This window comes from Coffea eugenioides, chromosome 3 (assembly GCF_003713205.1).
Source record: "Coffea eugenioides isolate CCC68of chromosome 3, Ceug_1.0, whole genome shotgun sequence".
NCBI classification, from domain to species: domain Eukaryota; kingdom Viridiplantae; phylum Streptophyta; class Magnoliopsida; order Gentianales; family Rubiaceae; genus Coffea; species Coffea eugenioides.
In genome coordinates, this window is record NC_040037.1 from 33,763,130 (window position 1) to 33,790,763 (window position 27,634).

At 33.2% G+C, this 27,634-nt stretch overlaps 2 protein-coding genes across 2 annotated transcripts; both read right to left on the minus strand.

Moving 5' to 3' along the window:
* Positions 1-51: 51 nt before the first annotated feature.
* Positions 52-6,621, minus strand: LOC113764456. The gene is made up of 11 exons (XM_027308367.1): positions 6,340-6,621; positions 5,369-5,495; positions 4,847-4,980; positions 4,543-4,745; positions 3,524-3,805; positions 3,373-3,431; positions 2,804-2,840; positions 2,603-2,674; positions 2,343-2,493; positions 1,933-2,064; positions 52-1,651 (listed from the first exon to the last, which is right to left on the minus strand). Exons 2-11 carry the CDS (start codon positions 5,484-5,486, stop codon positions 1,232-1,234), a joined length of 1,608 nt encoding a protein of 535 aa, XP_027164168.1. The 5' UTR covers positions 5,487-5,495; positions 6,340-6,621; the 3' UTR covers positions 52-1,231.
* Positions 6,622-21,863: 15,242 nt separating this feature from the next.
* On the minus strand, positions 21,864-23,390 carry LOC113765114 (60S ribosomal protein L2, mitochondrial-like). Its single transcript, XM_027309173.1, has 3 exons — positions 23,142-23,390; positions 22,821-23,058; positions 21,864-22,379 (listed from the first exon to the last, which is right to left on the minus strand). The coding sequence occupies exons 1-3, from the start codon at positions 23,236-23,238 to the stop codon at positions 22,076-22,078; spliced, it is 639 nt and encodes a 212-aa protein (XP_027164974.1). The 5' UTR covers positions 23,239-23,390; the 3' UTR covers positions 21,864-22,075.
* Positions 23,391-27,634: the final 4,244 nt, after the last annotated feature.

Consider the following 27,634-nt stretch of genomic DNA (forward strand, 5'->3'; position numbering starts at 1 on the left):
AGAATGTTTAAGTTTTGATTAAGAACTTTTGATCAAATCCATAGGATTCAATAGTACTATTTTGAGTAATCATTAAATTTATAGATTTTGATATCGAAGATGATTACATTTACTTTCTTTCCCCTGAATAATATGATTTTGATCTAACAATGAAAGATAGGGGCATATTTGACTATAATATTAATATATCAAAAGGCTCTCTCTCCCTCGCCTCTCCCCCCACTTTCGCTGTCTCTGTGTATATGTTGTATTAAGTGTTATAATTTGCTTTTCTTTGAATTCAGAGATTTTGTTTGCTAATCGGGGCTTTTAATTGATTTAGCAAATGAAAGTTTCTAAGTGGAAACGATGTTGTTTGGTTTTTCTTTTGACTTCTGGATTTTTATAGCTGTAAATGCACTAAAAATTTCCTCATGTAATTTAGGATGTGGCCTGCTAATTTAAATCTATCTTCTATAATGTATCCCTACGTCCATTTGAGTTTCTTATATTGTCGATGCAATATGTGTGTCACTTGGTTTTGAGCTTAATGAATTTCTTTTGGAATCCATCTGCATCGTAGGATTTCGACACAATTTTTTTTGAAATAGTTGCATTGAACACACCTATGTTTCGTAGAATGTGTAAGTTGCGAGCACTACTTTTCATCAGATCCATAGGGATAGGGAATACTATTTGACAGATTTGGAATTCATAATAAACTACTCACTTCATAAGCTGCTTGCCATTCTAACTCCAGTTAGTATATTAGAATCCTATTTCAATTTTCTTGTCATTTAACAATGTAGTATACATATTTCTTTGGAAATCTGTCCAAATTAAAGTCAAATAATGCGGATGGAAACTTAGTTTTTCATTCCCTGTAGAATAAATGTCTTTGTTGCCTCAATTCACAGTAACCAGTGTTTAAGACTATATACAGAGTATCTGTAGAATGAGTATCTTTTTAAGCTGTACACATTTCTTATGAAAAGAATTATAAATGAATAACTGAGGGGTTTGTCCCCATTGATGGCATTCTATGAATATAGGGTTGATTCTATAGAACTATTCTTGTGGAGAATAAATGTGTTGAATTGTATCATGTTTTCCTAAGCTATCTAGTTGATTTTTTCAAAATTTGCTGGTTTGTATATATCTAGCTATAATTTTAAATTTAACTCTTCAACTTGATAGCACCCCTGTGATTCATGTTTCTACTGTCGGTGTTGTTGTGGAGGTTGGTTGTTACTTAAAGAACTGAACTAGGTATTGAGCCATTATTAGGTGCCTCAGCTGTTCCTGATTCCAGCTTGTCTGCTGATGTTGAAAAGGGTTTCATAGAACCATCTGAAGAATGCTGGTACTGCTCATAGTGTGCTTCAGTTGTCCATAATAGAATTAAAGCCACCATTACCGTTGACAAGAATACCATTGCTGCCCAGACCATCCTTGTGTATCGTTTTAGGGGTTTACAGTGTGTGTTTAGGATTTCTGAAAAGGCGGTTGTTACTGTCTGACACTCAACCAGGCTTTCCATATCAGGATATTCATTCAGTAACCTCTGTATTGAAGTTGTGTATATCTCCAATCTATTGTAGTACTTGGTGGGAATTACAATTCCTCCCGTGCAACCTTGCTCAGAATCAGGACATGTCACCTGCTTCAATAGCTTGATGTAGAAAAGAAATGGAAAAAATGTTAGGAGAGATTCATGTTTCCTAAAAGTACACATTGTTCTTTGATCAGTTGATTTTCATTTCTTTATAAGATCATGCAGTAGGGCTGATGAAAATAGCTTATAATTCAAGTAAGTTCATTTAAAAATTTTGCAGCAGTTTGCTTGAAATTAGAATGCTGCATGTAATAAACAGTCAGGTCTTCGTAGGCACACAAATCATTTGTTTCTGCAGCATCTAATGTTTGTATCGAGTCTTTAGCTATTTTGCATACCTGTGGAATATCCCCTATTTTATATGCGTTGGCTGGACAATCTTGTGGCTGGTAGTGATAATGTGGTGGTCCTGAGAAAGGATTGCAGATTTGAAATATGTTTCCATATCTGGTAGAAATGTTGCTGTTTACCTGCCATATTATAAGATATTCAGAAAGATGAGTCAGTGACTGCCATTATTTGCTCCTTTTGCACCAATAAGTGAGTACTACTAGTAGTATACTGCATTCTTGGAGATGATAGTAAACTACTAGTAAAAGGACTTCTATGTGCATTTTTTCTGTGTGCTCCCCTTTCCCCTCTCTTTTCGTTTGCAATTAAGCTGTTCATTTTTTATTACGTACGGACGGAAGGTTACAAATTTTTAGTTAAATTTACATAGTAAAACTTGACTGGTTGGTGATCCTACCTCGTGAACCACGTTGTATACCTCTGCACTGACATGACGAAGAACTGATTTGGCTGACGAAAGTTCATCGCAAGGTAGAATTGAACTCAAGCTGTTGTTGTACGGATCTTGTCGGAATCCTTCAAGGGCTGTGCATGTGTCATCTGCAAAACTGGAAACAGCAAATATTTTTACTTGTATCTATGGAAACTGCCCTTCTTATTTGCCATTTGGTTGTATGATGAAACTTTGCACAAAAAGGTACTCTGAATAAGACATACTTTTCTATGAAAAAGTAGATTCCGGAAAATAACCAGCACAAGACTGTGAGGATCCAACATAGTATAACCATCCTGCAAAAGTGACAAGCTTGTTAGGAAAATTTGCTTTTTCAAATTATTATTATTATTATCATCATCAAAATAGATTTTGGCGTTTCAATAAAAGTGATCTTCATCTTACATGGAAAGCAAGATACTTACAGGCGAAGAATTCTTCGTAATTTTAGGACTCCAGAAACTGCAGATATAGAAGTTTCACCATTAGGAACAATAATTCTAAAGATGCAACATTGAAATCAACTTGAAATTCTTTTTTTTTTTCCGGCAACGATAACAATTGTATAACAACTTAAAATTTTGATCTTTTAGATTTTCCAACCTAGGTTGGTCAGTTTATACATTTCTTTTAAATAGAATATTTTGCATTATGCCCTTCAAGTGATGTTGCAAGGGGAAATAATTTGTTCTCAGTTTAGAATCTGAGAGTTCTTAATTAATTTTGTCGCATAAGATATTCTTAGTGATGAATTTAGCTTCTGGTTGGACTTGTTCTGTCTATGATGTTAACACCACACATTTAGGATATGTATTGGCATTAGGAAGCAAGCGTACATAATGTGAAATGTCAATCATTGTATATACCTAAGACTGTGATTCGCATATTGGTGGGATTTCAATGAGAACTTAGTGGCTAACATATAACTGTTTTACCAGACTCTTAGTTGATAAATAGAAGAGAGAAAGGTATGTAATGCAAGCAATTTGCAGACCTGATAAAGCGATTGCTGCAACCAAGTTCAATGAAATTGTAACTGTAGTTATTATGTACCTGCAAGAAGAAAGAAGGGGTCATTCATCAAAATGTATGAAGGGAAGTATAAAATTGAATGTATTGACACTAAAGAGGGATTAAATGATTACACTATCTTGAGGCCGTTGTAGATTGCCCTCCTATGCTTCCTTGCTTGTCTATGTATATCATCAGCCTCAGTATCAAGACTTTGGGCTGTAGATTTCAGGAACCTAGTGGCATCTCCACTTTCAGCATCTGCTGCCAAGTTAGCGCTCAGGTCTTTCATTGCTTCAGTTGTGTTATATATGGTATCAGATGCGTGGTCTGCCGTATCAATAAGAATATCTACCACCGTTGTGGCTCTCGAGTGAAATTTTGCATTTCCTCCCAAAAAAAGTCCGCACCCAATTCTGCATTTGATAATATTACAACAAACATTGAATCAGTGCTCTAAATTCTGCATTATGAAGGCGTACCTAGTGACTTTTTAACTGCATTTCTCATAGCATTAATATGGACTATTGTCACCCTTGAGTTTTTACTCTGTCAGATATATTACTAATACTGGGTAGGATGATCAAGTTCACTAAGTCACTACAGCATTTAACCTAATACTGGGTTGAATGAGGATACTGATAGCCTATGCTAGAGTCTGAGCAAAATTGCTCCTTTGAACTTTTGTGACATGGAGTGGAACTACTCCACCCCCATAGTGCTAAATGCACTACTGTAAAAATAGGACCCCTTGCTCCAACACTGTACAGTTTGGTTATGATATAAAATTCTATTGTTTCGGAAAAAAAAAATTTAACCTATTGCTGTCATTGTTACTCTTTTTTTTTTTTGGCCTTCCTAAAGGCCAATATGCTGTTCAAAAACCAATTTTTGGTCCAACAAATCACATTGAGTTACCAATTAAGGCAAAGTGGAGTAAATTTGAAGTCCAGGCATTGACAGTGACAGAGAAATTCACATGCCTGATATTTTAAGAGTTTAAAATAAAATTAATCCAGGGAAAACTTAGTTGGAGCAAGAATAAGAAAGATTAAGAATCACAGTGTTAGTCTCTGATCAATGGACATTGTAAAAAGAGGCAAACACTTGACATTGTTAAAGAAGCTAGAGGAGGGGATGTTCATTGACTTACATTGCCAAGATGGTGAAAAGAACTACTAAAACCCTAGACCATGGATAACACTTCTTTCGGCAAGATGATGTCTTCTTGAATTTTTCTTCTCTGTTCGTTTTCCAACAAAAGGAGGTCACTAGCGAATATGCTCCATATATCAGCCCACAAATTGCCCATATAGCTGCAATGGCATATCCATATATGCCTGTGAAAGCGGTGGACTACAGAAAATCAAAAATAATGCATAAGTTGTATAAGTACATTTTTTTTTCATATCATTTTTCACAGGAAAGATTAGACAAAAAAAATGCAGCATACTTACACTCCAATAATGCATGTTGGTAATGTCATATCCTCCCCTATATTTCCTCAAATGGTCTAGGGGATCGGCTCGCACGGTGTCATCTGATTGTTTTACTTGTTCTGAAGCATTTTTGGTTTGCTTTAACTGCCTTCCTGAAAACAAGAATACATCTAGTAAAAAATATGATTGAGTTAATATTGAGCGCATCTGCATATTTTGGCCGAGTTTGGTGCATTGCTTATTAAGTTCAACCCAAAAAAAAAAAAACTTAGTATCAGTATGGATTGCTGTTTAGGGAAAATGTCTATTGATAAATTCTTTCTGATTTTTAATTTTCCCAAAATATTTAGTAAAACTGGCCTAAAACTAGCGTTCAACAACCCAATTTTTTAAAATCATTTTAGAAAATTTTTAAGATTGCAAACTGATAAAAGAACCAAAAAGAAATTAACCATTTTTAAGGTTGCAAAAGGGGGCCTTGGCTCTAAAACAAATTAAATATTATAATTAGCAAGTTGATGAGAGATAGTTAGTAGTCACCTGACTCAAAATTATCTGATGAGACTGTGAGTCCTGCAAGTTGTTTGACGTTTGGAGCGATAATCATTACCATGAGAATTAAAGTTGTAGCCATTTTTGAGCTTCTTATGGAGCCCATGTTTTGTACCTGTCATTTTAGTTCGTCAGTTTCTTAACAAGTTGAAATAAACAACTCAAATTTCTCGTTCTCCTTTTGCAGCCAAAACTCCATTACCAGGAAATTAGAACCGAACCTTTCAGCAAAGTTTAACATTTAAAAAATGAAAAGAAACAAAAAGAAAATAAACACACACACACACGCGCAACCTGCTCAACTATGGCTCCTTTGAAGTTTGAATGACTTAGTCAGACAACATAAACTACCAAAGATCACGTTCCAGGTTATATACATGGTCAAGAATGAAGGGAGTTCAAGATTCAAAGGAGATATTGAATTGCTGTGTGGCAAGGACTTTAATGACATGATTTGTAGTTTTAGGAACTTCCAGAAAGGGAGAGGCAGAATAGGAAAGCCTCGTTATTTTCGAATGTTCATAAGTCAAGTTGGAAGCAATAAAGGAAGACTTGGAAATGGAAAAACTCTGTGAAGTTAATTGAAAATTTTCCCAGAAACCAGCCTAAGTGAGCGTATTCAAGGGATAATTTGAGTTATCCACTTGCCAAAATGAGTACCATATTTCCTTAGAAGATGATTACAGTTTTCCTTGTTTGGTTTTCCAAACATGCATTGAATTTCATCCATGACAATTCTTCTTATACATGGGCCAGGTTCTCTGGATATCAAGTCTCCAGAATCCACCACCCCCCCCCCCCCCCCCTTCTCTTCCCTTGCCCTGCCTTTTTATTAACTTGGGTTCTAAACTACTGAACTGGACAAACAAAGGATGCAATCGCAATCAGAACAAAGTATCATTGAGAAATGTAGAAAACCATGAAGGAAAAGAGAGAGAAACAAAATGGGAAAAACCGACCTGCAGAAAGTAAGAACGTCTTCTGTTGAATCTGCAGAACCTAAAAATGTGCTCCCAGAGCTTTTGTTGAATGTTAACAGCCTAAGAACCTGATCTTTTCCTTGAGCTCAGTTTAAATTCTAGGTTGACGAAACCAACATGAGTGTCTTCACAAACTTGAACTCTCAAATCTGCCTAAAAAATGGTAGGCTTTTTGTCCCTGAATTTGGCTTTGAAGACTCCTTTAAATCAAGCAAGAACTTGAATTACATCAGAAAATGAATATATATCAGCAGAGAAAGCAGCTTATTGGTCCTTTTCTGCAGCATGAAGGCTCTATGAAGTGGGATCCTAAAACGTTTACGCTTACATAAAAAGTAATACAGACGTATCTCTAGAGGGTTAGAATATTCAATTGTTTATGTTTGAGTCTTTTTAGTGGAAAACTCAGGTCAAACCCTTCCCAAGTTTCAAAAGAGCCATCTCTGAAACCTTCAAATTTTCCACATAATCTCTTCTTAATTTTGATGCGTCAAGAGCCCAACTTGGAATTCTCGAACTAACGAAAACCATTTTAATAATATTGTCTAGAATTGAATGTCTTGTTATTCATCTATCATGAAATAACGTCTAAAAAATTCTTATTATTTTTTATTATTCGTCTATCATGAAATAATATTTAAAAAATCTTTATTACTTATGCTATTCGTCTATCATAAAACAACATTTAAAAATCCTAATATGTAGATTACTATGTCAGACCTGAAATTTGAAAGAAAAAGGATATATAAATCTTGATTTTTGTCAACTACTGATCCTTTTTCGAAAATAAAAATATAAATACATATCCAATAAATTGATTGTCTCGTCACTCTCGGGTGACTGCAAATGTTTACAAAAACCATAGTAGCATTTGTGAAAATTTTTACAAACTTGGAGTTAGTTGTTTTATTTTATTTTCCCTAAAGTATAGACGTGTGAAATAGTCTCTGAAATAAATTCTTATGCAAGAAAGGGAAAGGAACTTGAAGCTTCTTGGCAACTTTTTTCCTCCACTCAGATAAGAACAAATAATTGGCATTTCTAGACGCACAATTCTCATTCCTTGTCAATAACTATAATGGGTTTGTGGGAAATGCATCTGATTCCATTAATTTTTAATTTTTCCCAAAGTCAAAAAACAACAAAAGCTTTAGTTTGTGGTCAAGCTAATGACTATTTTCGTCAGGGCTATAGTCATTTGCCGCTCATGCTTGGCTGCTAACAAGAAGGCCTTGAAAAATATTAATTATCCTTTGATTTTTACCTTTCGAAGCCGTATAGAATACGTGTGTGAACACTGACTTTGCAAAAGCTTACGAAAGTGAAGGCTTCAGCAAATTAATTAACAAAAATCTGAAAAAGATATCAAAAAGCTGCGTATTCATTTAACTTAGTCAACTAAAGTATGTGGTCAAAAAGACGCCATGAAAGTGAAAAGGACTGTACCGTGGGGGGTAGGCTAAAGCTATGGTTCTTTGCACATTACCAATTTTGCATGGTGAATTAGGGATAATTTCAGAAACCTCCCCTGAGGTTTCTACTAATTTCACTTGGCTCTCCTAAGGTTTCAAAAATTGCACCTACCTCTTTTGTCCATTGAAAATGATAATACTATCCTTAATATTTTTAATAAAACTCTCTTGTTGCCATGTTTATGCAAAGGATGGATTAACCATTTTCCTTGTTATTCATTTCTCTTATATATCATTAGAAGTATAGAAAAACTATCAATGTTGTCTCTAATATCTATCCAAATGCATTAAACTAGTGATATTTTTTGATAACTTTTAATATTCTCTAATTTTTTTTGGGTATCAAAATCAAGGATAAGTTAACAATGATTAAAAACAAATTGCTCAAAATCACTACCAAATTATGATAGTTCCACCAATAAACTAGTCCATAAATTTTCATTAAAAAATAGTCCATAAAGTTTAAAAGAAACAAAATAGCACTTTTTCTCTATCTTCAAAAGAATTTGTATTCCCAATAAAGCACTATGAAAAATACTCTATTATACCAAAGATTTATTGTTATAGTTGATTATTAAATAACAAATATTAGCATAAAAATTTTGTTTAGAAGAACAAATTGAACTTTGTAGATAAGGGCATTTTAGGGTATTCATTAGATTTTTTACTCTATTTTAAAGTTTGATTATCAAAGTGTCAAAGCAAGAGAGGTAAGTATAATTTTTAAAATATCAAGGGAACTAAAGTGAAATAGTAAGAAACCTCAAGGGAGGTTTCTGAAATTGTCCCGGTGGATTAAGGTTTCAAGCTTTTTGTGTCAAAGGGAGGAATTTGACATCTATTCTCAATGGCTAGCATTTATTAGGACATGAGACAAGTCTAAATTGAATTTTGTTTAGTTTTGTTCATCTGGTGTAACGCTTACAAATATACCACATGCATCTATCAAAAATTATATCGGGCGGACAGAACTGGACAAAACTTAGTTAGAATAGGCTTTTACCAATTTATTATATCTTTTGCCTTAAAACTTATGTTCAATTTAGAATCTTGAATAGAAAATCCAAGTCTGAGAAGACATCCCCAAACTGATTGTGCGAGTTGAAATTATTACCATATATGTTAACAAAAATGATATACCTATAGGTGGATTTCTTTCCTAAACATTATAAATTTGTCATTTCATAGCTGAGTTTGATACAAGCATTAAACGAATAAAAAAAATAAGCATGGAATTTACATTTTTTTTGAAGGGTAAAAACAATAGTTCTTACTTATATCACAAAAAAAGTTGAGTTTTGTCTATAAAACTAAAAAGTTTGAAAAATAAAAATAAAAAAATTTATTTTAAAAAAATATAAACTATAAATATATAAGTTAAGTTTGTCCCACTAAAACTTTGGAAAAGAAAAAGTCCTTCTCCCCGAACTCTTGAAATGGTCAAAATCTGGCTCTACCACTTATCATCTCACCAAGACCATTTCCTTGCATTCAATCTGAAAAAGTAAAATATCAAGGGACTTAAATGAAATTCGGAGTAACCTGAGTGGACACGTATGGTCCTCATCCACTTTTTTGGGAGTAAAAGTAAGCGGGAAATTTCGTTAGCTTTTGTGAAATGGGTAGGCAGGATATATGGTTGACGGGGTAGGTATAGAAAATTTTTGGCCAAGGACCAGAAATTAGTTGACGTGATATATACTTCTAATTTCACTATTTGGCTTTTTAAAGATTGAGAGTGGTAATCAGAAAAAATGGCAGTTTATAGGAAGATTCTAATTGACTGTCGTAAATATCACTTTTAGCTGCTAGTAGAAAAATTGGGAGTGGCCAAATCCACGCTATATATGTCATTCTAAATTTACATCTTGGTGCATGGATTCTTTGTACTATTGGTATTAAAATTTGTACAAGGTGTGAATTTAAAATTAAAAAACGTAAATTTATTATTTCCTTAAAAATTTCTGATTTTTTGCTTTTACATGTGAATGGGCTAGCTCAAAATTTTTAGTTATTACATATAAATGAGGTGGCACATTATTCCTCAGAGAGTAATTTCAAGGGTATCAAGTTCTCATACACAAAAGCTTCTTTTTGCACAAGTTTGAACCATTAAATTGGATTCTTCAATACTTTAGTTTATTTGAAAAAAAAAAAACCTATATTACATGACATACGACTTATACAATAGATAGAAGTCAAATTATGGTCCATCTTTTTTATTTTAGAGATTTTTTATATTTGTAGTTATCGTCATATCGTGGTTTTTAATTTCTTTTTATAGATGAACACTTGTAATTTTAATTTGTGATTATGGCAATAATTAGATAAGGATTAAGAGATTAAGCACGTGGGAACCAACATACCAAATAAGTAGTCGAATAAGGCATAATTAAATAAGGATTAAGAGATTATGCACGTGGGAACCAACATACCAAATAAGTAGTCGAATAAGGCATAATTAGATAAGGATTAAGAGAGTATGCACGTGCATAATTAGATAATGCTTAATTAGATAATTAGATAAGAATAAGGCATAATTAGATAATGCTTAATTCCTAGGCCAATTTAGTGCAAGGCATCCACAAATATGATATACCATATCACCAGCAGTAATGAGAGAAAATGATGTGCTTAATTATTAATATACTTATATATATTTTTTAAGATTAATTTATTTTTTTTAATATAAATGAAAGGGTTCGAAATCAAGAATTCTCACTTATACTCCTCCTCAGAACCTTTCAATCCATCCCTTCCCTAGTATAACATAATTGTGAAAAGTTGCTTCTAACGCATGTCAATCCAAGTCCATATAGTGCCTAGGAATATACTAAACGGTAGTCCACAGCAATGGTGGAGTCCATAGCTTTACATTAACTTATATTGCACTTGGATAGAAGATTATTGCATTTCTTTTTTCAATTAACTCCACTGTTTTTCTGCCACTTACTCACTATGCATCCTAAATTTTAATTTTGAATATTTTATAATCTAAACTCTCAAATTTAAACACCTTTTATGCCGTTCTCTCAAATTTGTTCAATTTAAGTCTAATCAATTGTAACATTAACAAAATTAGCGAGATAAAGGACGATGCAAATTCATGACAATGCATCGTTTTGTTGTTCTACATGCGATCACTTCGTAATTTTTGACCACTTTGAACACATTATCGTTGATTTACATGTTTCCAATCACTGTTGTTACACCGTTCATGCAGGTCACTACTCATGCGATAAGGAATTTCCCTACCTTGGGACAGTTAAAAGAGTTACTGCCGCCATTTACTGAGACTGCCATTCGAAGCTTATAACACTTCTCCTTCTGACCTTCGAGCACCGGGCAGGTGCGAGACCCTATAAATTGTTTTACTCCTTAGCAGAGTCCTATGTCTTTAATAAACAATCACTGTCCACTGGTATGTGCGGCTTTACTAATCAAAAGATAGGAGAGCACCCCTTTTCTCAAAGTTATAGGGTCATTTTGCCGAGTTCCTTCAACATGGTTCTCTCAAGTCCCCTAGTACAGTCTACTTGTTCACCTGTGTCGGTTTGGGTTACAGTCAGTTCACCAAGATGATCGCCTTCCCATTTCGAAGTGTTTTTTCTAGAAGTATCAAACTTGTTAACTATGACAATAGTCGCAACTATAACCAGACTTGTGACTATTAAAATTGTTAGTAAAATTAATGAGATAAAAAACGATGCAAATTAATGATAACGTATTCTTTTATTTTTGTTACCATCCCTTGACTTCTTTTGTCTACTTTTAGTGTAGCGTAATGATTTGTGCGGTCCTTTATTTCATTAATTTTTCTCATATTGTTATTGATTAGATTTAAATGTCATAAACTGGAGAATTTAGGAGGTGAAGTATCCAAAATTGAGATTTTAGGGTGCAAAGCATTCAAAACTAAAATTTAGAATGCAAAATGAAAAAATAGTACAAGTTGGAGAGTCCAAAGTGAAGTAAGTCCTTTTTCTAATATAATTAATTGTAGCATTTTTTGTACGATATTCATGTGATAAAAATGTTATTGAAATCCAGATCCAAACAATATTTTCTTTTCAATTTTGGTGGTATAAATCTTTCTTTTTCTGGAAGAAGCAACAAACAATTAAAAAGTTAGTTTACATCCACAACTTTCTAATTAGTTTTTGTTTCTTGGTTCTTCCCATGTGAACCATTCTCGTACATTGTACCAATCGCAAGATAGCTCAACGATTGGATTAAAATCGAGTTAACAAACAGAATATAGCTAAAATGGATTCAAATTAATTGCCCGTGTTTCTCAGTATAATATAATTTAAAGTAGGCCATGATTCATGTAATTTTAGCTAGAAGAATAAAGCATTCAAGTAAACCAGACACGCAGCGTTAAGTAATTAGAAAAAGATAAGAAGAATGTAGCATAAATAGCCTGTTTTACAGATGTTTCCATGTACATTCAGAAAGGACAACTTTTTGATAGTTTTAAAACTAAATCATTTTCTAGTAAAAAGTTTTGCAAACATCAGCAAAAGTTTTCCTTGTCATGAAAATGGTTTCCATGCCACAATGAGTAAACTATTGAAGGGGGTTAACGATTTTTTTTTTCTTTTTTTCGCATGTTTTAATAAGTGTTTTTAAAAATATTGCATTCCTCTCTCGTATGTGCAATTTTGCCAAAAATAAAAGTATTTTTCAACTCCAATCACACTGTCGGTTCAATGGAAACTAGTTAGCAATTTGTTTGTAACCAATTTAAAAAACTGGATAACAGTTGGTTCGATCAAATCTAGTAAAAAACTGGATTGACTGGGCAAAAGTTGGAAAAAAAATTGGAGAAACAAGTCTCTTCATCTTTTTTTTTTTCAATTTTTTAATCCATTTTTATTTGGTTTTTACTTTTTTATGTTTTTCTTTATTTCTTTTAACTTGGTTTCATACTCTAAACTTTTACACTATATATTTTTCTTTTGGATTGGACAACTATAAATGCTCACGTCAAAATAAATAAATAAATGCTCTTATAAGTTTTTTAATTCCAATTACAACCTTAATATCTATGTTTTGTCAAATGTGCCTTATAGATTTATGTATAAACTCACCAAAATTTTATTTAAAGATTCAAAACACCATAGGAGATATTTTTGCAGGGATGCTTTTCTATTATCTTATAACATTTATGGCACCACCTTTGGTTCTCTTTTTTTTTTTTTTTTTAGTCTTGACTAGACCAATTGAATCCATGGACTCTTGACTCTCAAATTTGGCCTCGTCACTACCCTGTCCGAATTTCAAAATATTGGTTTTAATGGGAAGTGTAGTTGGGAAGCCAAGATCCTAGAACTTAACTAGAAGCCCAAAAATATATGTCCCTGGGAATGTCCCTATTTCATTGTAATGTTAAAATTCAACTAGAAAAGGGGAAAAAAAAAGAAAAGAAGAAACTATATTAACCTTTATAGTCTGTCATTGCACATACCCCAAGAACCAATAATGTTTTGAGTTAATCCCCCGGCATATTGTTCACAATCATGACATAGAATGACAATTAATTAAAGATTTGCCTCAAAAGTAGCCATCATAAAGACATATCTGCTTATCTTACCATTATTCTTTTTAAAGTTTTTGAAAAACCATTTTCAGATTGCTTCCATGAAAATTAAAATCTTACGATGCACAAATAACTTTACCTTTTTGCAACAGTCACGATGAGAGATTCTAGAACTTGGCTGGAAGCCCATAATTACATGCTATTTTAAGAATGTAGGACTTCAATGCGATGTCAAACTTCAATCCAAAATGAATAGGGAAAAGAAAAAGAAGAGATAAATTCACGTTTCCAGTCTGAGTCATAGCAAAGGGACCTTTGTCTTGAATTACTTTCTTACTATATATTTGAGCATCATGGCATAAAATGATACTAGGGTTTGCCTTCAAATAGCCATTAGTTACATGGGATAACATATGAGATTATGTTACCGTTATTTTATTTTATTTTGAAATCCACTAGTAAATTTTACAACGGTACTATAATGCAGTAACAATTTTACCTTATTGCAATAGTCAAGATCAGGGTACAAGTTTATCAAGTGTTTCTGCAGAGATCAGGAAGATATCCGGATTTTACTATGAGGTTGTTGAGTTTTTTGTCAAAATAACACTCTTACTAAAAAATATTTCCAATGTGATTCACTTTCAAATTTTATTACCATAATGATATTATTGTTCCCATCTAATTATCCTGATTGCCATGTAGAATAACAAGAAAGGAAAGTTCTAATCAAATTTTAATTTTTTTTATTATAGAGGCACAAGAAGATTGCATAACTTTTATAATTTCCTTATAATTATCTGAAATAAATTTTACCATTATTGACCTTACTATTATTGGTCTCCGAATTTTTTTAAATGTATCAAACCTATTGCATATATATTTTTTCAAAAAATAATTTTAAAAATACAAAAATTGCACCAAAAATTGCAACGAAAATTGTAATCAATTACAAAAATTTCAAGGTTATCATATTTGTTTATGTTATCCTTCCTACTCTTTGAAAAGATGAAAATAATCTTCATCTACCTTAAGATTATCGACTTGCGAAACATATTTTTTAGATGCTATTAATATAAAGATTGGCTTCTTAAATTATGTTTGACAAGGGAAAAATAACGAAAGAAAAAAATGTGGGAAACTTTATAGAGAAAATTGAAGAAAATATTAGATGAGAAAGAGAAATGGAAGATGTTTTTATCTCTATCCTGACACATATGCAGCTTAAGTGGCAAAAAAGGATCACAAAGGTAATAAGTTTTAAAATTAAGTGGCAAAAAAGGATCACAAAGGTAATAAATTTTAAAATTAAGTTACTTTGAGTATATATTCTAGAAGAAGACTTATTTTGGCAATAAACTCTGAGGTTGTTAGAGGAAGTTAGATCAAGATAGCTATCATCTACTGATTTTCCTTTAGCATCTAAACCTACAGAATCTGATCAAATTACACTTCCAACAATATCTTAACTCTCATTTCCAAAAATAATCTTCATCTACCTTAAGATTATCGACTTGCGAAACATATTTTTTAGATGCTATTAATATAAAGATTGGCTTCTTAAATTATGTTTGACAAGGGAAAAATAACGAAAGAAAAAAATGTGGGAAACTTTATAGAGAAAATTGAAGAAAATATTAGATGAGAAAGAGAAATGGAAGATGTTTTTATCTCTATCCTGACACATATGCAGCTTAAGTGGCAAAAAAGGATCACAAAGATAATAAGTTTTAAAATTAAGTGGCAAAAAAGGATCACAAAGGTAATAAATTTTAAAATTAAGTTACTTTGAGTATATATTCTAGAAGAAGACTTATTTTGGCAATAAACTCTGAGGTTGTTAGAGGAAGTTAGATCAAGATAGCTATCATCTACTGATTTTCCTTTAGCATCTAAACCTACAGAATCTGATCAAATTACACTTCCAACAATATCTTAACTCTCATTTCTTCATCCCCTTCTTCCTATTCTCTTCTTCTATTTCGTCTCCCTCAATAGAGAATAGTGCAATTTTCTTTCCAAAATCTTTCACCTTTTTCTCATTCAAAATAGGCTACAAACATGAAGAATACTATATCTTCTCCCTCTTTTCAAGAACTTAATCACAGGGGTGATGAAGATGAGAAACTTCTCACTCTTTCACTCTTTACAAATCCCATTTCCACTGCATTTCAACCAATATGTTATTCAAGAGCTTCTCCTTCACCATCACTTCATATCTATGACAATGTCCCTATGAATCTCCAAACGGCATCTCACCAAGAGGGGACAATTTCAACACATCCACAACGGAAAAGAAAGCCACCAACACAAACTCCCCCTCCAGGAAAGTCCGAAAACATCCCTCCACCGTACCCTTGGGCTACCACACGACGCGCCACCGTGCATACCCTAGATTACCTGCTTTCCAATGGCTTGAACAGGATTAGAGGTGAAGTTCAATGCAAAAGATGTGATGAAAAGTACGAAATGGAGTTCGATTTGCAAAATAAGTTCGCGGAGATTGCGACATTTATCGCGAAAAATAAGGATTCTCTGCATGACAGGGCACCAAATGTTTGGATGAATCCATGTTTGCCAAATTGCAAGTTTTGTGACCAAAGCAATAGTGCAAAGCCGATTCTTACTAAGAAGAGATCCATCAATTGGCTATTTTTGTTGTTAGGTCAGATGCTTGGATGCTGTAAGCTCGGTGAACTCAAGTATTTTTGCAAGCATACCAAGAATCATAGGACAGGTGCAAAGGATCGAGTTCTTTATCTTACTTATTTAGAGCTGTGTAAGCAACTTGATCCTCAAGGACCCTTTGGTAGATAAATGAAGGTGTCCACAAGTCATGCTTCGGTTTGCACCTCTGTTTGGAAGCTTTTATCTTGTGATCTCTATTTCACTTTCTTATGGTTTAAATAGATTTTTAGATGGCTGGAAGCAGCCTAGGAGAGAATAGCACATCAAACGTTGAGATTGAAATCCGCATGGAGAAACCAAGAATTCATCTTAACCTCTATATTACTTAATATTTCATTCTACATGTATTCATCCATGGGTAAGTGTCTATTCACACAGAGTTCAGCACAAATCTACCATCAAAATTGTCGTGTTCCAACGTTCTTTAATGTTATGATCCATTTTCCAAAAATTCGTTAATGAAATTTAAATTCATTACGAGAAATTTAAGTTTTCTAGTGATGCGTCAGATTACTGCAAATCACAAAAACTTTCCTAAAAACCCTCTTTTTAGTGACTTTCATAAAAACTTTTGTTTATTATGACATCAAACTGGTCATAGTAACAATAAATATGATGGTTTTAGATCATAAAAGGTATGATTTTAAGTCATAATAGTACCACATTTATTGGAACTCGCAATCAATCTTGTGACCATGTAGGGGCTGACCTAATTTGTGACTTATTTACAAGTCACAATCATATTTTGACGCCTTGTGACATATGGAAAAAAAGGATGTGCACGCATACACAAGACACGTTTTTGTTGAAGTAAATAGCAAGGGATGGTCTTTGTTGAAGTAAAGTAGCAAGGGATAGTAATGGCACAAGTAAAGGACTACTACTTTTTTCGTTGCTACAAAAACAGGGAATATGTGTGTCAAATGCCAAGTAAATTCATCAGTGACGTAGCTTTCCCTGTGGCGGGTGCGTAGTGCACTCGTCTGATCCGGTGGTGGTTCAGTCCCTTCGGATTATCCCAAAATCTCTTTAGGCACTCTCCCTCCCTATAGTATAGGAAGCTATCGTATCGACAAAAAAAAAAAGAAAAAAGACAGCTTTCACATGTAGATTTCCACCAACTCCTACATAATTTTGGCGACAAAAATATGCACAAAAGAAGATCCCAAAGAATATCTATTTCACAGGAAATTAAACTATCTCTTCCCGTTTGACCAAATCGAAAAAATGAGCACTAGTCAATCTCCCATTCCAGAGATAGTTGATGAGCTTGCTACTTTCTAGATGTGCAGAACCTTGGACTTGCACCACAATGACAGGATTACTAGGGTAAAAATGACTATGCTTGCTGTTTTTTCCTTGTCTGACCTTCACCATCTTCAGGTAATGGGGGATTTAGGATTTAAGATTTGTGAAACTTTGGCATCGGAGATAGAGGTAAACATTTAAGGCTGTGGTCTCTTTCATTGGGAGAAGGCACAATATTTTTTATTTGTTTTGTCTGACTTGGATTGAAAATAATAGTAGGAAAGTTAAATTGAAGATAGTTTTGTAATTGAATTATAAAGGTTAGAGGAAGGATAGGTTTGGATGATTCAAAGGGAGGAAACGTAAATCAGAGGTTATGAGAGATTCAAGGTTCAAATCCTTCTACTTATACTTTAAAAAAAATTAACTACAAAGGATAATGTATATCTTATTACATGAATAATACAGCATTCCGCGCTTATGAATTTGGTGAGATTTACACCCCATTATGAAATACTTAGCAATTTTCCTTGTACCAAATTGAAAATTTTTCAAACATGTATCCCCATCAAAATATATAGCCCTATCAAATTACTTCAAAGACCTTAATAATGCGATTGATACCCTCACACAATCATAGATACATTTGTATACATTTGGTAATATTTTGCTTGAGATGCAAATTTACTCGTGGGCATTTTCATACTTCAACATTTTATTTATTGTTTATTGAACTAATACCAGCCTCCGCCATTTTCCAAAAATACACAAGAGTCTACCTACTAATGAATATTCATTTTTCCTTTTCTCTTTTCTCAATTTTTCCCAAAACAAATTTATTCACGGACCAAATTGGTAATTTGGATTAGAAGACACAGAAAAGCAAAAGGCTGAGAACAGCAATTTGAGATAATAAATCATCGTTGTGGAATTGTCATGTCTTGCATCTTCTCCCTCAAATGCTTTTGAATTCTTGGATCTGAGCTACCGGAGAATATTCCAAATATGAGCCCAAAACTGTTTTAGAACCCATTTGCGGTTGCGGTAATTTATAAAAAAGTACTTTTCTAGTAGAACTTTTAATAAAAGTACTTATCAACTACTGAAGTGCTTTCAAATATACTGTTTGGAGAGATAATTCAATATGTACTTATTGTATTGGATAATGTGTAATTTAAAAATTTTTAAAAGTTTTTATCTATTTATTTGGTTCATAATATAGGATAAGATGATTAAATTTAATATTTTATTTTTTAAACCATAAAAATTATTCTAAAAGCACCAAATTTGAACTTTTGCCAAAAATACTTTTAACACTGAAAACTCCACTCCTAATTTTATGGAATGATATTCATCAAACATTTTAAAAGTACTTTTAGCATCTAAAAGTACTTTTTTATTAAAAACACCGCAACTCCAAACAGGGCTTTAATTTGTTTAGACTAAAGGCATCATCAGAAATAGTGATGCAAATGTACACAGAAGTAGACGGGGGGTAAAAGGAAAGGAAGAGAGTAACAGTAGAAAATAAAAGTTTGAATTGCTGCTTTACTTTCTTTGATGGTAAACCTAGAGTATCTAAGGTAATTAAGAATCATTACCATGACCGCTGCATGGATCCTTCAAATCCATATGATCTGCTAAATCTGTAACGTCTAAATCAAGAGGGCATCACTGAACTTTTATGCGCTATATTTCAGCATCTGTAAATGAAGTTTTAATTCAACTTCACAACTAAGCATGGAACATTTCAGTTTTTTAGCCAAAATCAATTTACTGATATCCTACACAGTTATCATACAAGTCAATCCTGTTAGCCTTTGTATCTGTGTTAATGAAACGAAACAAATTAAAGGCAAAAAGTTTCTGTAACCATGGAACTTCAGTACTGCATCTCAGAATCCAGCTTTTCTTTCGTAATACACGGAAATCTTCTTAGACCTTATCCACCACCTCGAGCTCAGCAGCAGATTGCAAGAACCATAGCTGATACAATTCGCGTAATGGCATCCCTTTGTCAGACCTTTTTGATTTGCTGATATGTGCCAAGCAAGTTGAGCAAAGCAATGATTGAAAAAAAAAAACTGAATTTTACTTAGCTAGCACAACAGTCGCATTGCTGAGGATTATTAATTGGATTAATGCCATGAGAGAGAGAGAGAGAGTCCAAATCAAACTATCAAAGGTATCAATTACTTCCACACAAAGGTTCATAGCAGAGCAACCAAAAACCGAAATCAACGTAGCTTCCTCAAAGTTCATATACAATATTAAAAGAATTGCAATACAGAATACATTCACCTTGAAAATTCTAATCAGTTGATATATTAAATAAGCAGATGCGCAACTAGAATGAATGATATCACGCAAGCTAATAAATTGATATTCATCTCCCTCATAACAAATGTTTTGGCCAGAGAAAGAGTGATCCAGGTAACATAACAGAATACTCAATGAACGTATAATTGCCCCATTTAGAGGAAGGTGACATCGAGTCAGAACAAATCTAGCAAGCTGAATTCAGGGGTACTAAACCATACCAATAGAAAGCACTTGGGAGTGAGGTCATTCAAATCACCAACAGTTTAAATAACTAGACAAAAGGTATTGAGTGGCATCAAAACCAAAATACAAACTTCCAGAACTAAGCAGCAGCATTTAGCAACTCTCAGAAAGTTACCAAAATGCGAAGGCATATGTGACCCGTCAATGACTTGGATATCTGATATCCATAATTACTCTCGAAGGTAGAAGCATTATACATACTTCTACCTCCCTCTTCCAGATTGCTCTAAAATTATCCTCTGAAGAGATGATGTGAGACAAGACTCATTACTGAGGGAACTCGTGAAGTCAAAAAATCAATATTACATATACAAGACTTGGAAAAACAAATACAGTGTAAATCTACACAAAAGGAGGATTTCCTTTGCAGAACTTCTCTTATTGATAAAATGTATAAAATCAGAGTACAACTATAAAAACCTAGGAAAGAAATGCTGAGAGTAACTCCTGAATTTAGCTTGGCAAAAACAAGTTTGCCACTGCAGGGATACTTGTTTGGATCACTGTCATCACACACACACACACAGAGTCCAAAATGAATGAGTAAAATGAACCATAGGTGTATTTTAACTACACTTCAACCACAAGGTACACAGCAGATCAACTTTCACCTTCCTTCTATATTCCTAATCAGATTATACGTCAACAAAGCAGATAGAGACTAGAATAAAAAAAAGTCGAGCTAGCTTGAAGACATTACCCATTCAACCCATTGGTCTCAAGTTTTGTTCTACGTAAGAGAGACACAAGAACAGAGAAGTCAAAAGAGTGATCCAGGTTACATAACAAAATACTTGATTTAGAATGAAAAAAAAAAGTCAAGCTAGCTTGAAGACAATATCCATTCAGCCCATTGGTTTCAAGTTTCGTTTTATGTAAGAGAGATGCATGAATAGAAAATTCAAGTGTAACAGACAATTCAAGAGTGATCCACGTTACACAACAAAATACTTGATTTATAATTGCTGATTTCAGAGGAATGATGAGCCATCAAGTCAATTCAAGTATAACAAGCCTCATTCCAGGTAGTAATTCCTATAAATAGAAAGAACTTAAAGTCTCAGGTCATACTAATCAGAACACCTTAACAAACAAGTTTAAAGGTATCCAATTGGCATCAAAGACATATACAAGCTTCATTAAGAATAATCATCAAAGTAGCAAGTCACTAAGAAGCAAATTACCAATATGCAAATGTATGTCAATCAATGGTGGGCAGTCCAACTGATGTGGATATCTGAGTCACGACATATTCATTGGCAGCTAGCAGCACCAGACAATCCGTCCCTCATTCTACCAGATATCTATACAATTATACTACAGAGCTATGATCTAACATATGATTAGCACATAAAGTCGACCAGTAATGCACAACAGTTCAAAAAATAAATGGCCATTTAATCACAACACATGAATGCACTGTATTAGCCAAAGTTCTATGCCTAGAAAGAACTAGTCCAGATTTTGGGATGCATTATTAAATAAAATTACAAGAAAGTTATGCAAAAAAAATGTGGATAGGAACTTAAATCACAAATAAATTTGAATGCTTATAACTGCCAAAAAGATGGAGGAGCATACAACAATAGATAGTAGAAAGCTTCTGTGAATGGAAGTCTTCATATTTGTCCACTTCATGTTCTAAACAGAATTCCATAATTTACTCCTCCAAGCATATTTTAAGCAGAACATTTCATCATAATCCGAGCAGAGTATAGTATATCCATCATCACAGTCTAAGCTACGACACAATACAAAAGAATATCCAAAGTTACTCATCTTGTCACATATAAATAAAAAAGGACACACGTATGTGACTGCAAACACTAGTTTTCTACATCAGACAGAATATAGACAAGCATTCCATTTAAATAACCTTACTAAATGCTCTGATGTGTAGCAGTGTACTACTCTATTTTTTAGATCAAACCATGATCGGCAAATTATCCATGTTGCTTCACATCTACTGAAGTTTGCAATATCCAGACCAAAACAAGCACCACAAAATTCAGATTAATTGGAAGCAAAGCAGAACTCAGGTCAGTGAGAAAGTGTATAACTTCAAAACACCCAAACTATAAAAGAGTAAAAGAAAACACTTGTTGAATACTATTGCCACTTCCAGCGAAAATGAATTTTCAGCTACAATATACATAGTTTGTTACACCTCAGCTGTGAATGAGAAACTACAGAAAATCTGCTACTTTCTCCTCTTGAGTGGCCCAGTTTTGTAGCCACACTTAGTGGGCTTCCCCCATGGTGTACGTGAACCACGTCCATGACTCCCACTACTCTTACTTTTCCCTTCACCGCCTCCATGCGGATGATCAACCGGATTCATTGCCACACCTCTCACCTTTGGCCTCCTTCCCAGCCACCTGCTCTGCCCAGCCTTCCGTAACTTCTTCTTCCCATGCTCTGGATTCGATACCTGTCCGATTGTTGCCCTACACCTTGTGTCTATACTCTTCTTTCTCCCCGACGGTAATTTTATCTCACAAAACCTGCAAAATACATGACTCTCAAAAAAAGCACAAAAATCCAGGCCACGGCATAGCACCACAACAACCACCCCATCAGCCCTCACTACAAATTCATTCTACATCATTCCAATAGAGCCACAACCTTCAACTGCCACTACTTGTAAACTATGCATGAAAGATTATACCCCCTTATCCACCAAAATTCTTCCTCAAACTTTCAATCTTTCACAATGAAACCCATAAATAATAACGAGAAAACTACAAGAACAATTTTGTACCTTGTGCTCAATATGTTGTACCTTCCCTACACCTACAACCTCCACCATTATTTTTCAATCAATTCTCTGTTCTAATTTAAAAGCAATAGCTCTCCAACTACCAAAACGATGCCGTAATTACACCGAATTATTCATAGCACAAGAAAGAAATAAATCTAGCACTACTAAATAGAAGTAACTGTACCTAGACGACGTTGTGTTTGGCTCCGTTAAAATCTTAGCAACAGTGCCGGCAGCTCGGACGAGCTTGGCGCCTTGACCGAGTCGCATCTCGACGTTATGGATCAGGGTCCCGATCCGCATCATCGACAGAGGCATACACGATCCGACTTGAGAGCTGATATCCAGCGTAAACATATCGTTCATCATCATCGGTTGGGGAACCCTAGCCGGCGGCTTCCTAGTCACGGTTTCGATTGCACCTGCAATATTTTGGTTAAAAAAATGAAACTTCAGAAATGAAAATGGAAATTGAAAATCAGTCTTGAGAAATTATGAGATGTACTTGAAGAAAAGAAGGCGTGGCTGTTGGCGGGCTTCGTCTGGCAGCGGAGGCTGCCGAGGAGGATTGATGAAGCCATGCGACCTCTTGAAAACGACATCGTTAAGGCGTTTTTGGGTGCAAATGGAAAGAGAGGAAGGCAAAGGGAAGGGGTTTAAGGACGCTAGAATTTGCAGTCTGCACCGTAAAGGGCTTTCGGGGGGAAGGAGAAAACGACGACGCCGTTCGGGGTTTTAGTAGTAGTAATGTAGACTATTTCCTTTTTTCTATTTGTTTGGGTTGACGTTTGAATTTTTATGCTAGCAAATTTAAGCTTTAGTGATTTATCATTTTTTTTTCTTTTCAGGAAAAATTTATTTTATAATGATTTTTTATTTTTTTTCTAATGGGTGCCCCGAATTCACGTCTAACTTATCATGTCAACACATACATTAATATTAACATTATGACACATGTATAAAAATTGAATTTCAAATTTAAAATTTGTATAGTTATTATTCATTCAAAGGTAATATTTGCACACTTAGTACATAGAAGATTAATTCTAATTTCCTTATACTATATAAGAATGAGTTTAGGGTAAAGATGTTCTTTGGATTTCAACTGTAAGGGTAGGGCTATTTTGGGAATGTAAGAGTTTGAAGTGCAATTGGAGTATTGAATACAAGTCATTATAACTAATTTAGTTTTGTTGTAATTACTTAGATGTCCTTTTAGACATTTAAAGCTAGGGGTGAGATTGAACATTAGGTATAACTAAATTCAGCTTGTGTTTTAGTGAAATAACATAAAAGCCCTTCTAATCATTTAATTGTATTAACATCCAAGTCTCTTAATTTCCTAAAGCATTTCTCATCAGTTATCTGCAAACTTATGATATATAGATATTAAGACACAATTAATGCCAATTAGTAGAGAAGTTTGCTTTCTTGGCCGTTACCCCCGTTTGTTCATATTCATTTCATTTACTTACAACTTTCTTTCACCACAATCATGTAACCTATTAAATTTGGATATTGCTATATTAGCTACTCCTCTTCCCCATTTTGCAACACTTTTCTCAATAAGTATATTTTCTTTATCCAATCTACTTTTTGCTTGTAAGAGATCTCTCAATAGGTATGTTTTCTTTAACCAATCTACTTTTTGGTTGTAAGAAATCTGTAATCTTGAAGGTTGTATGTGTGATGATTTTTTAGTATTATAATTCAATTGTCCATATTAGATAGGCATGATAGGGAGGAGATCACATTTGTTAATTATTATTGGAAAAATCGTTCAAAACATCCCTCACATTTTATAAAATGACTTTTTGCGTCCCTCACTTTTAAAAGTATATTTTTACATCCCTTACAAATTCACATTGGTTAAATTTGGTCCCTATCTAGGTTTCTGACTAGTTTTTAATTGAAATCCACCATGTGCCTTGCTTGTAATCAAATTTTAAGGGCAAAATTGTCAAATCAAAGTTTACATAATCCGATCCATAGTCCCTTACATTTCACAAAATGAATTATTTCGTCCCTCATATTTTAAAAAATAAATTTTTTCATCCCTTATTGATCATATGTACAAATAACTTTTTTTAAAAATTCATATATATCTATTTGATTTCACCTGAACAATATAAATAGTATTCTCTATTTAATTTCACCTGAACATTTCATCTGAACATACTGTTCAAGTGAAATTAAAATAGATATATACAGGGGTTTAAAAAAATTTGTTAGTTTTTTTACAAATGTTCATTCCTTTTACTCAAAAATTGAAAACAAAGAAGATATTTAATTCTAAACATTATCAAGCATTTATACCGAATTAAATTTGGACAGAAAAAATAAACAAAAAAAAAGTATGACCAAATGAAGTAAGTGATTGACATTTTTAAATTTTAAGATAATCATAAAGTAAGAAATTCAACTATTAGTCTTAAAGGTAGCGAGTAAAAATTTCAGATTTAAGTTGCAATTTGTTAGCATGGCTATAAAATTCGAATTAACATTGATTAATAAGATGGTCTTATTATGCAACTTAATAAATGAATTATTACCAAAATAGAAAATGTTACAAATATTAAATAAATTTACATGATGAAATCAAATATAAATATATGGGTTTAAAAAAAATTATTAGATTTAAACTAATGTATTTATCTATTGAATAGCATATGCACAACTACAATTAGTCTGTTTAAGTGAAATAAAATAAAGATATATTACATACTATTCATATTGTTCAGGTGAAATCAAATAGATATATACATGAATTTAAAAAAAAATTATTTGTGTACATGGTCAATGAGAGATGAAAAAATTCATTTTGTGAAATGTGAGGGATGAAAATTTTATTTTGTGAAATGTAAGGGATTATAGATGGATTATGTAAATTTTGATTTGACAATTTTACCCCTCAAAAATAATCACATGCAAGGCACGTGATGAATTCCGACCAAAAATTAGTCGAAAACCTATGTAGGGACCAAATTTGACCAATATGAATTTGTAAGGGATGTAAAATTACACTTTTAAAAGTGAGGGACGAAAAAAAGTCATTTTACAAAATGTGAGGGACGTTTTGAACAATTTTCCCATTATTATTTGTGGTTTAAAGTAAGTTTATCATTATAAATTTTTTCATATGCAGATTGCATCTACTTTTGTTGTTTTAACTATTAGTTATGATAATTTTCAAATTGTTTGTTATTTTATTGATGATTCCATTTAGGCAAATTTTTCACTTCATTTGATTTGCCAATAGGTTTAACTATCTACTTAAAACTATTTGGCTGCAAATCTAAAGTATGTACTTCATTACTTTTAATTGTTTTCTTGAATTGAGTGGTCTAAGATGTTTTAGTACTTTATTTGACGTGGTTATTCCTCTAAATTAGCATTTTAGTTGTTGTATAAAAAACTGATGTTTAGTGATTGTAATCCCTATCCAGAAGGAGATGCTTTACTATATGTTTTAAATCATACAATAAATCATAATTGATGGATTGGTGAATGTGGAGATTTCATGATGATATGTCCTTGGAATCAATATAAATTCAAGAATTTGGCTTGCAAGAACCGAAATTCCACTAGCAATGATTTTCTTCAAATATGCTAATTGTTCAAATCTCACTTATATGACAAGATAATGTGGTGCATTGCCCTTATATTAAGATCAAATTCAAACCAAACAATAGATTTTAATATCCATAAAGTGCATGAGAAGATATAAATAGGTCTTTTATTTTATTAGGTTAGATGCAAAATAGTTGATCGTATCTTATAATTTTGTTCATTGCATATTAGTATATTTTTTAACTCAATATGTAACTTATGATTTTTCTATTTAATATCATATATTAAAATTGTCATACTTCAATTCTTATACTACAAAATACCAAATAATAATTATTAAGCATCTTTAATTATAAGCACTAAACTCCCACGCGTCGCGTGGGCTTTTCCTCCTAGTAGTACATAGAAGATTAATTAGTACATAGAAGATTAATTCTAACATTAAATGCGTAGAATTAAACCATGCAGAAAAATTACACATAATTTTTTTCCATAGGGGTTTTTTTGGAAGAGACAAGGGTGGTAACGATTGTCATCGTTCCCATATGATATAACAACTCTTCAACTCGTTATAACTTATCGCAAACAGCATATACATTTTTATGACAAAGATATTATATTTGGGTACTATTTGCATGGGTCTTTTTATTTTTGTTGTATCAGAATTACGCGTTTAAGTGGGTCAAGGGGGAAAGAGGGGGAAAGCTGGATTTGGTGGTATGGGAAAAGAGAGTGTAAGTAAGAGATTTAAATTCAATACCTTTAATTACACTAAAAAAAATTTAAAAACAGAAGAATGTTCACATGGGTCCTTATATTTTTGTCTGGTCAAAATTACATGGCATTATTTGATTTTCACAATTTGAATTTTAGCATTGTTGGTCCATTTTGGGCCACTAATTATTTGGTCTAACAACCGTTCCTCTACTGTTTGCTCTTTTTTGAAATGGTGCTTTAAGGTATACACTTAAATTTAAGGGTAAAATATAGAAAACCTCCTTGTGGTTTGACTATTTGACACACTACCTCCTCATTATTTAAAAACACCCACGTTACCCCCTCGTTCTCTAGACTAGAGTGGAATTACGTTTTTTGATCTGCTGTGAACCGGTAGTCTGTCTATTATTAATTTTTTTCTTTTTTATTTTATTTTCCTTTCCTTTCCTTTTCTTTTCTATTCTTCGTCTCCTTCTTCCTCTATTTCACATTCTCAACAACTCACAATATCGAAGCAAGGGGGTCTTGGCATCTACTCATTTTCTTTTTCATTTTCACCTTTTCTTTCTTTTTCCTCCTCTCTCTTGCTCCCCTTCCCCTTCCACCACTTCACACCACCATCCCTTCCACCAGAACTTTGCACCACCATTTCACACCACCATCCCCTCTTCACCCGAACTCTACACCATCCCCTCCACCACTTTACACCAC

What these genes read in the sequence shown, in the direction of transcription:
- LOC113764456 (XM_027308367.1), bottom strand. Translation starts at nt 5,486, where the DNA reads ATGGGCTCCATAAGAAGCTCAAAAATGGCTACAACTTTAATTCTCATG. An exon ending in CCAACATGCATTATTGGAGT is followed by an intron (nt 4,746 to 4,846) that starts GTAAGTATGCTG and finishes GATTTTCTGTAG; the next exon opens with TCCACCGCTTTCACAGGCAT. An exon ending in AAATAGGGGATATTCCACAG is followed by an intron (nt 1,652 to 1,932) that starts GTATGCAAAATA and finishes TTCTACATCAAG; the next exon opens with CTATTGAAGCAGGTGACATG.
- LOC113765114 (XM_027309173.1), bottom strand. Translation starts at nt 23,238, where the DNA reads ATGTCGTTTTCAAGAGGTCGCATGGCTTCATCAATCCTCCTCGGCAGC. An exon ending in CCACGCCTTCTTTTCTTCAA is followed by an intron (nt 23,059 to 23,141) that starts GTACATCTCATA and finishes AAAATATTGCAG; the next exon opens with GTGCAATCGAAACCGTGACT. An exon ending in CCAAACACAACGTCGTCTAG is followed by an intron (nt 22,380 to 22,820) that starts GTACAGTTACTT and finishes TGTATTTTGCAG; the next exon opens with GTTTTGTGAGATAAAATTAC.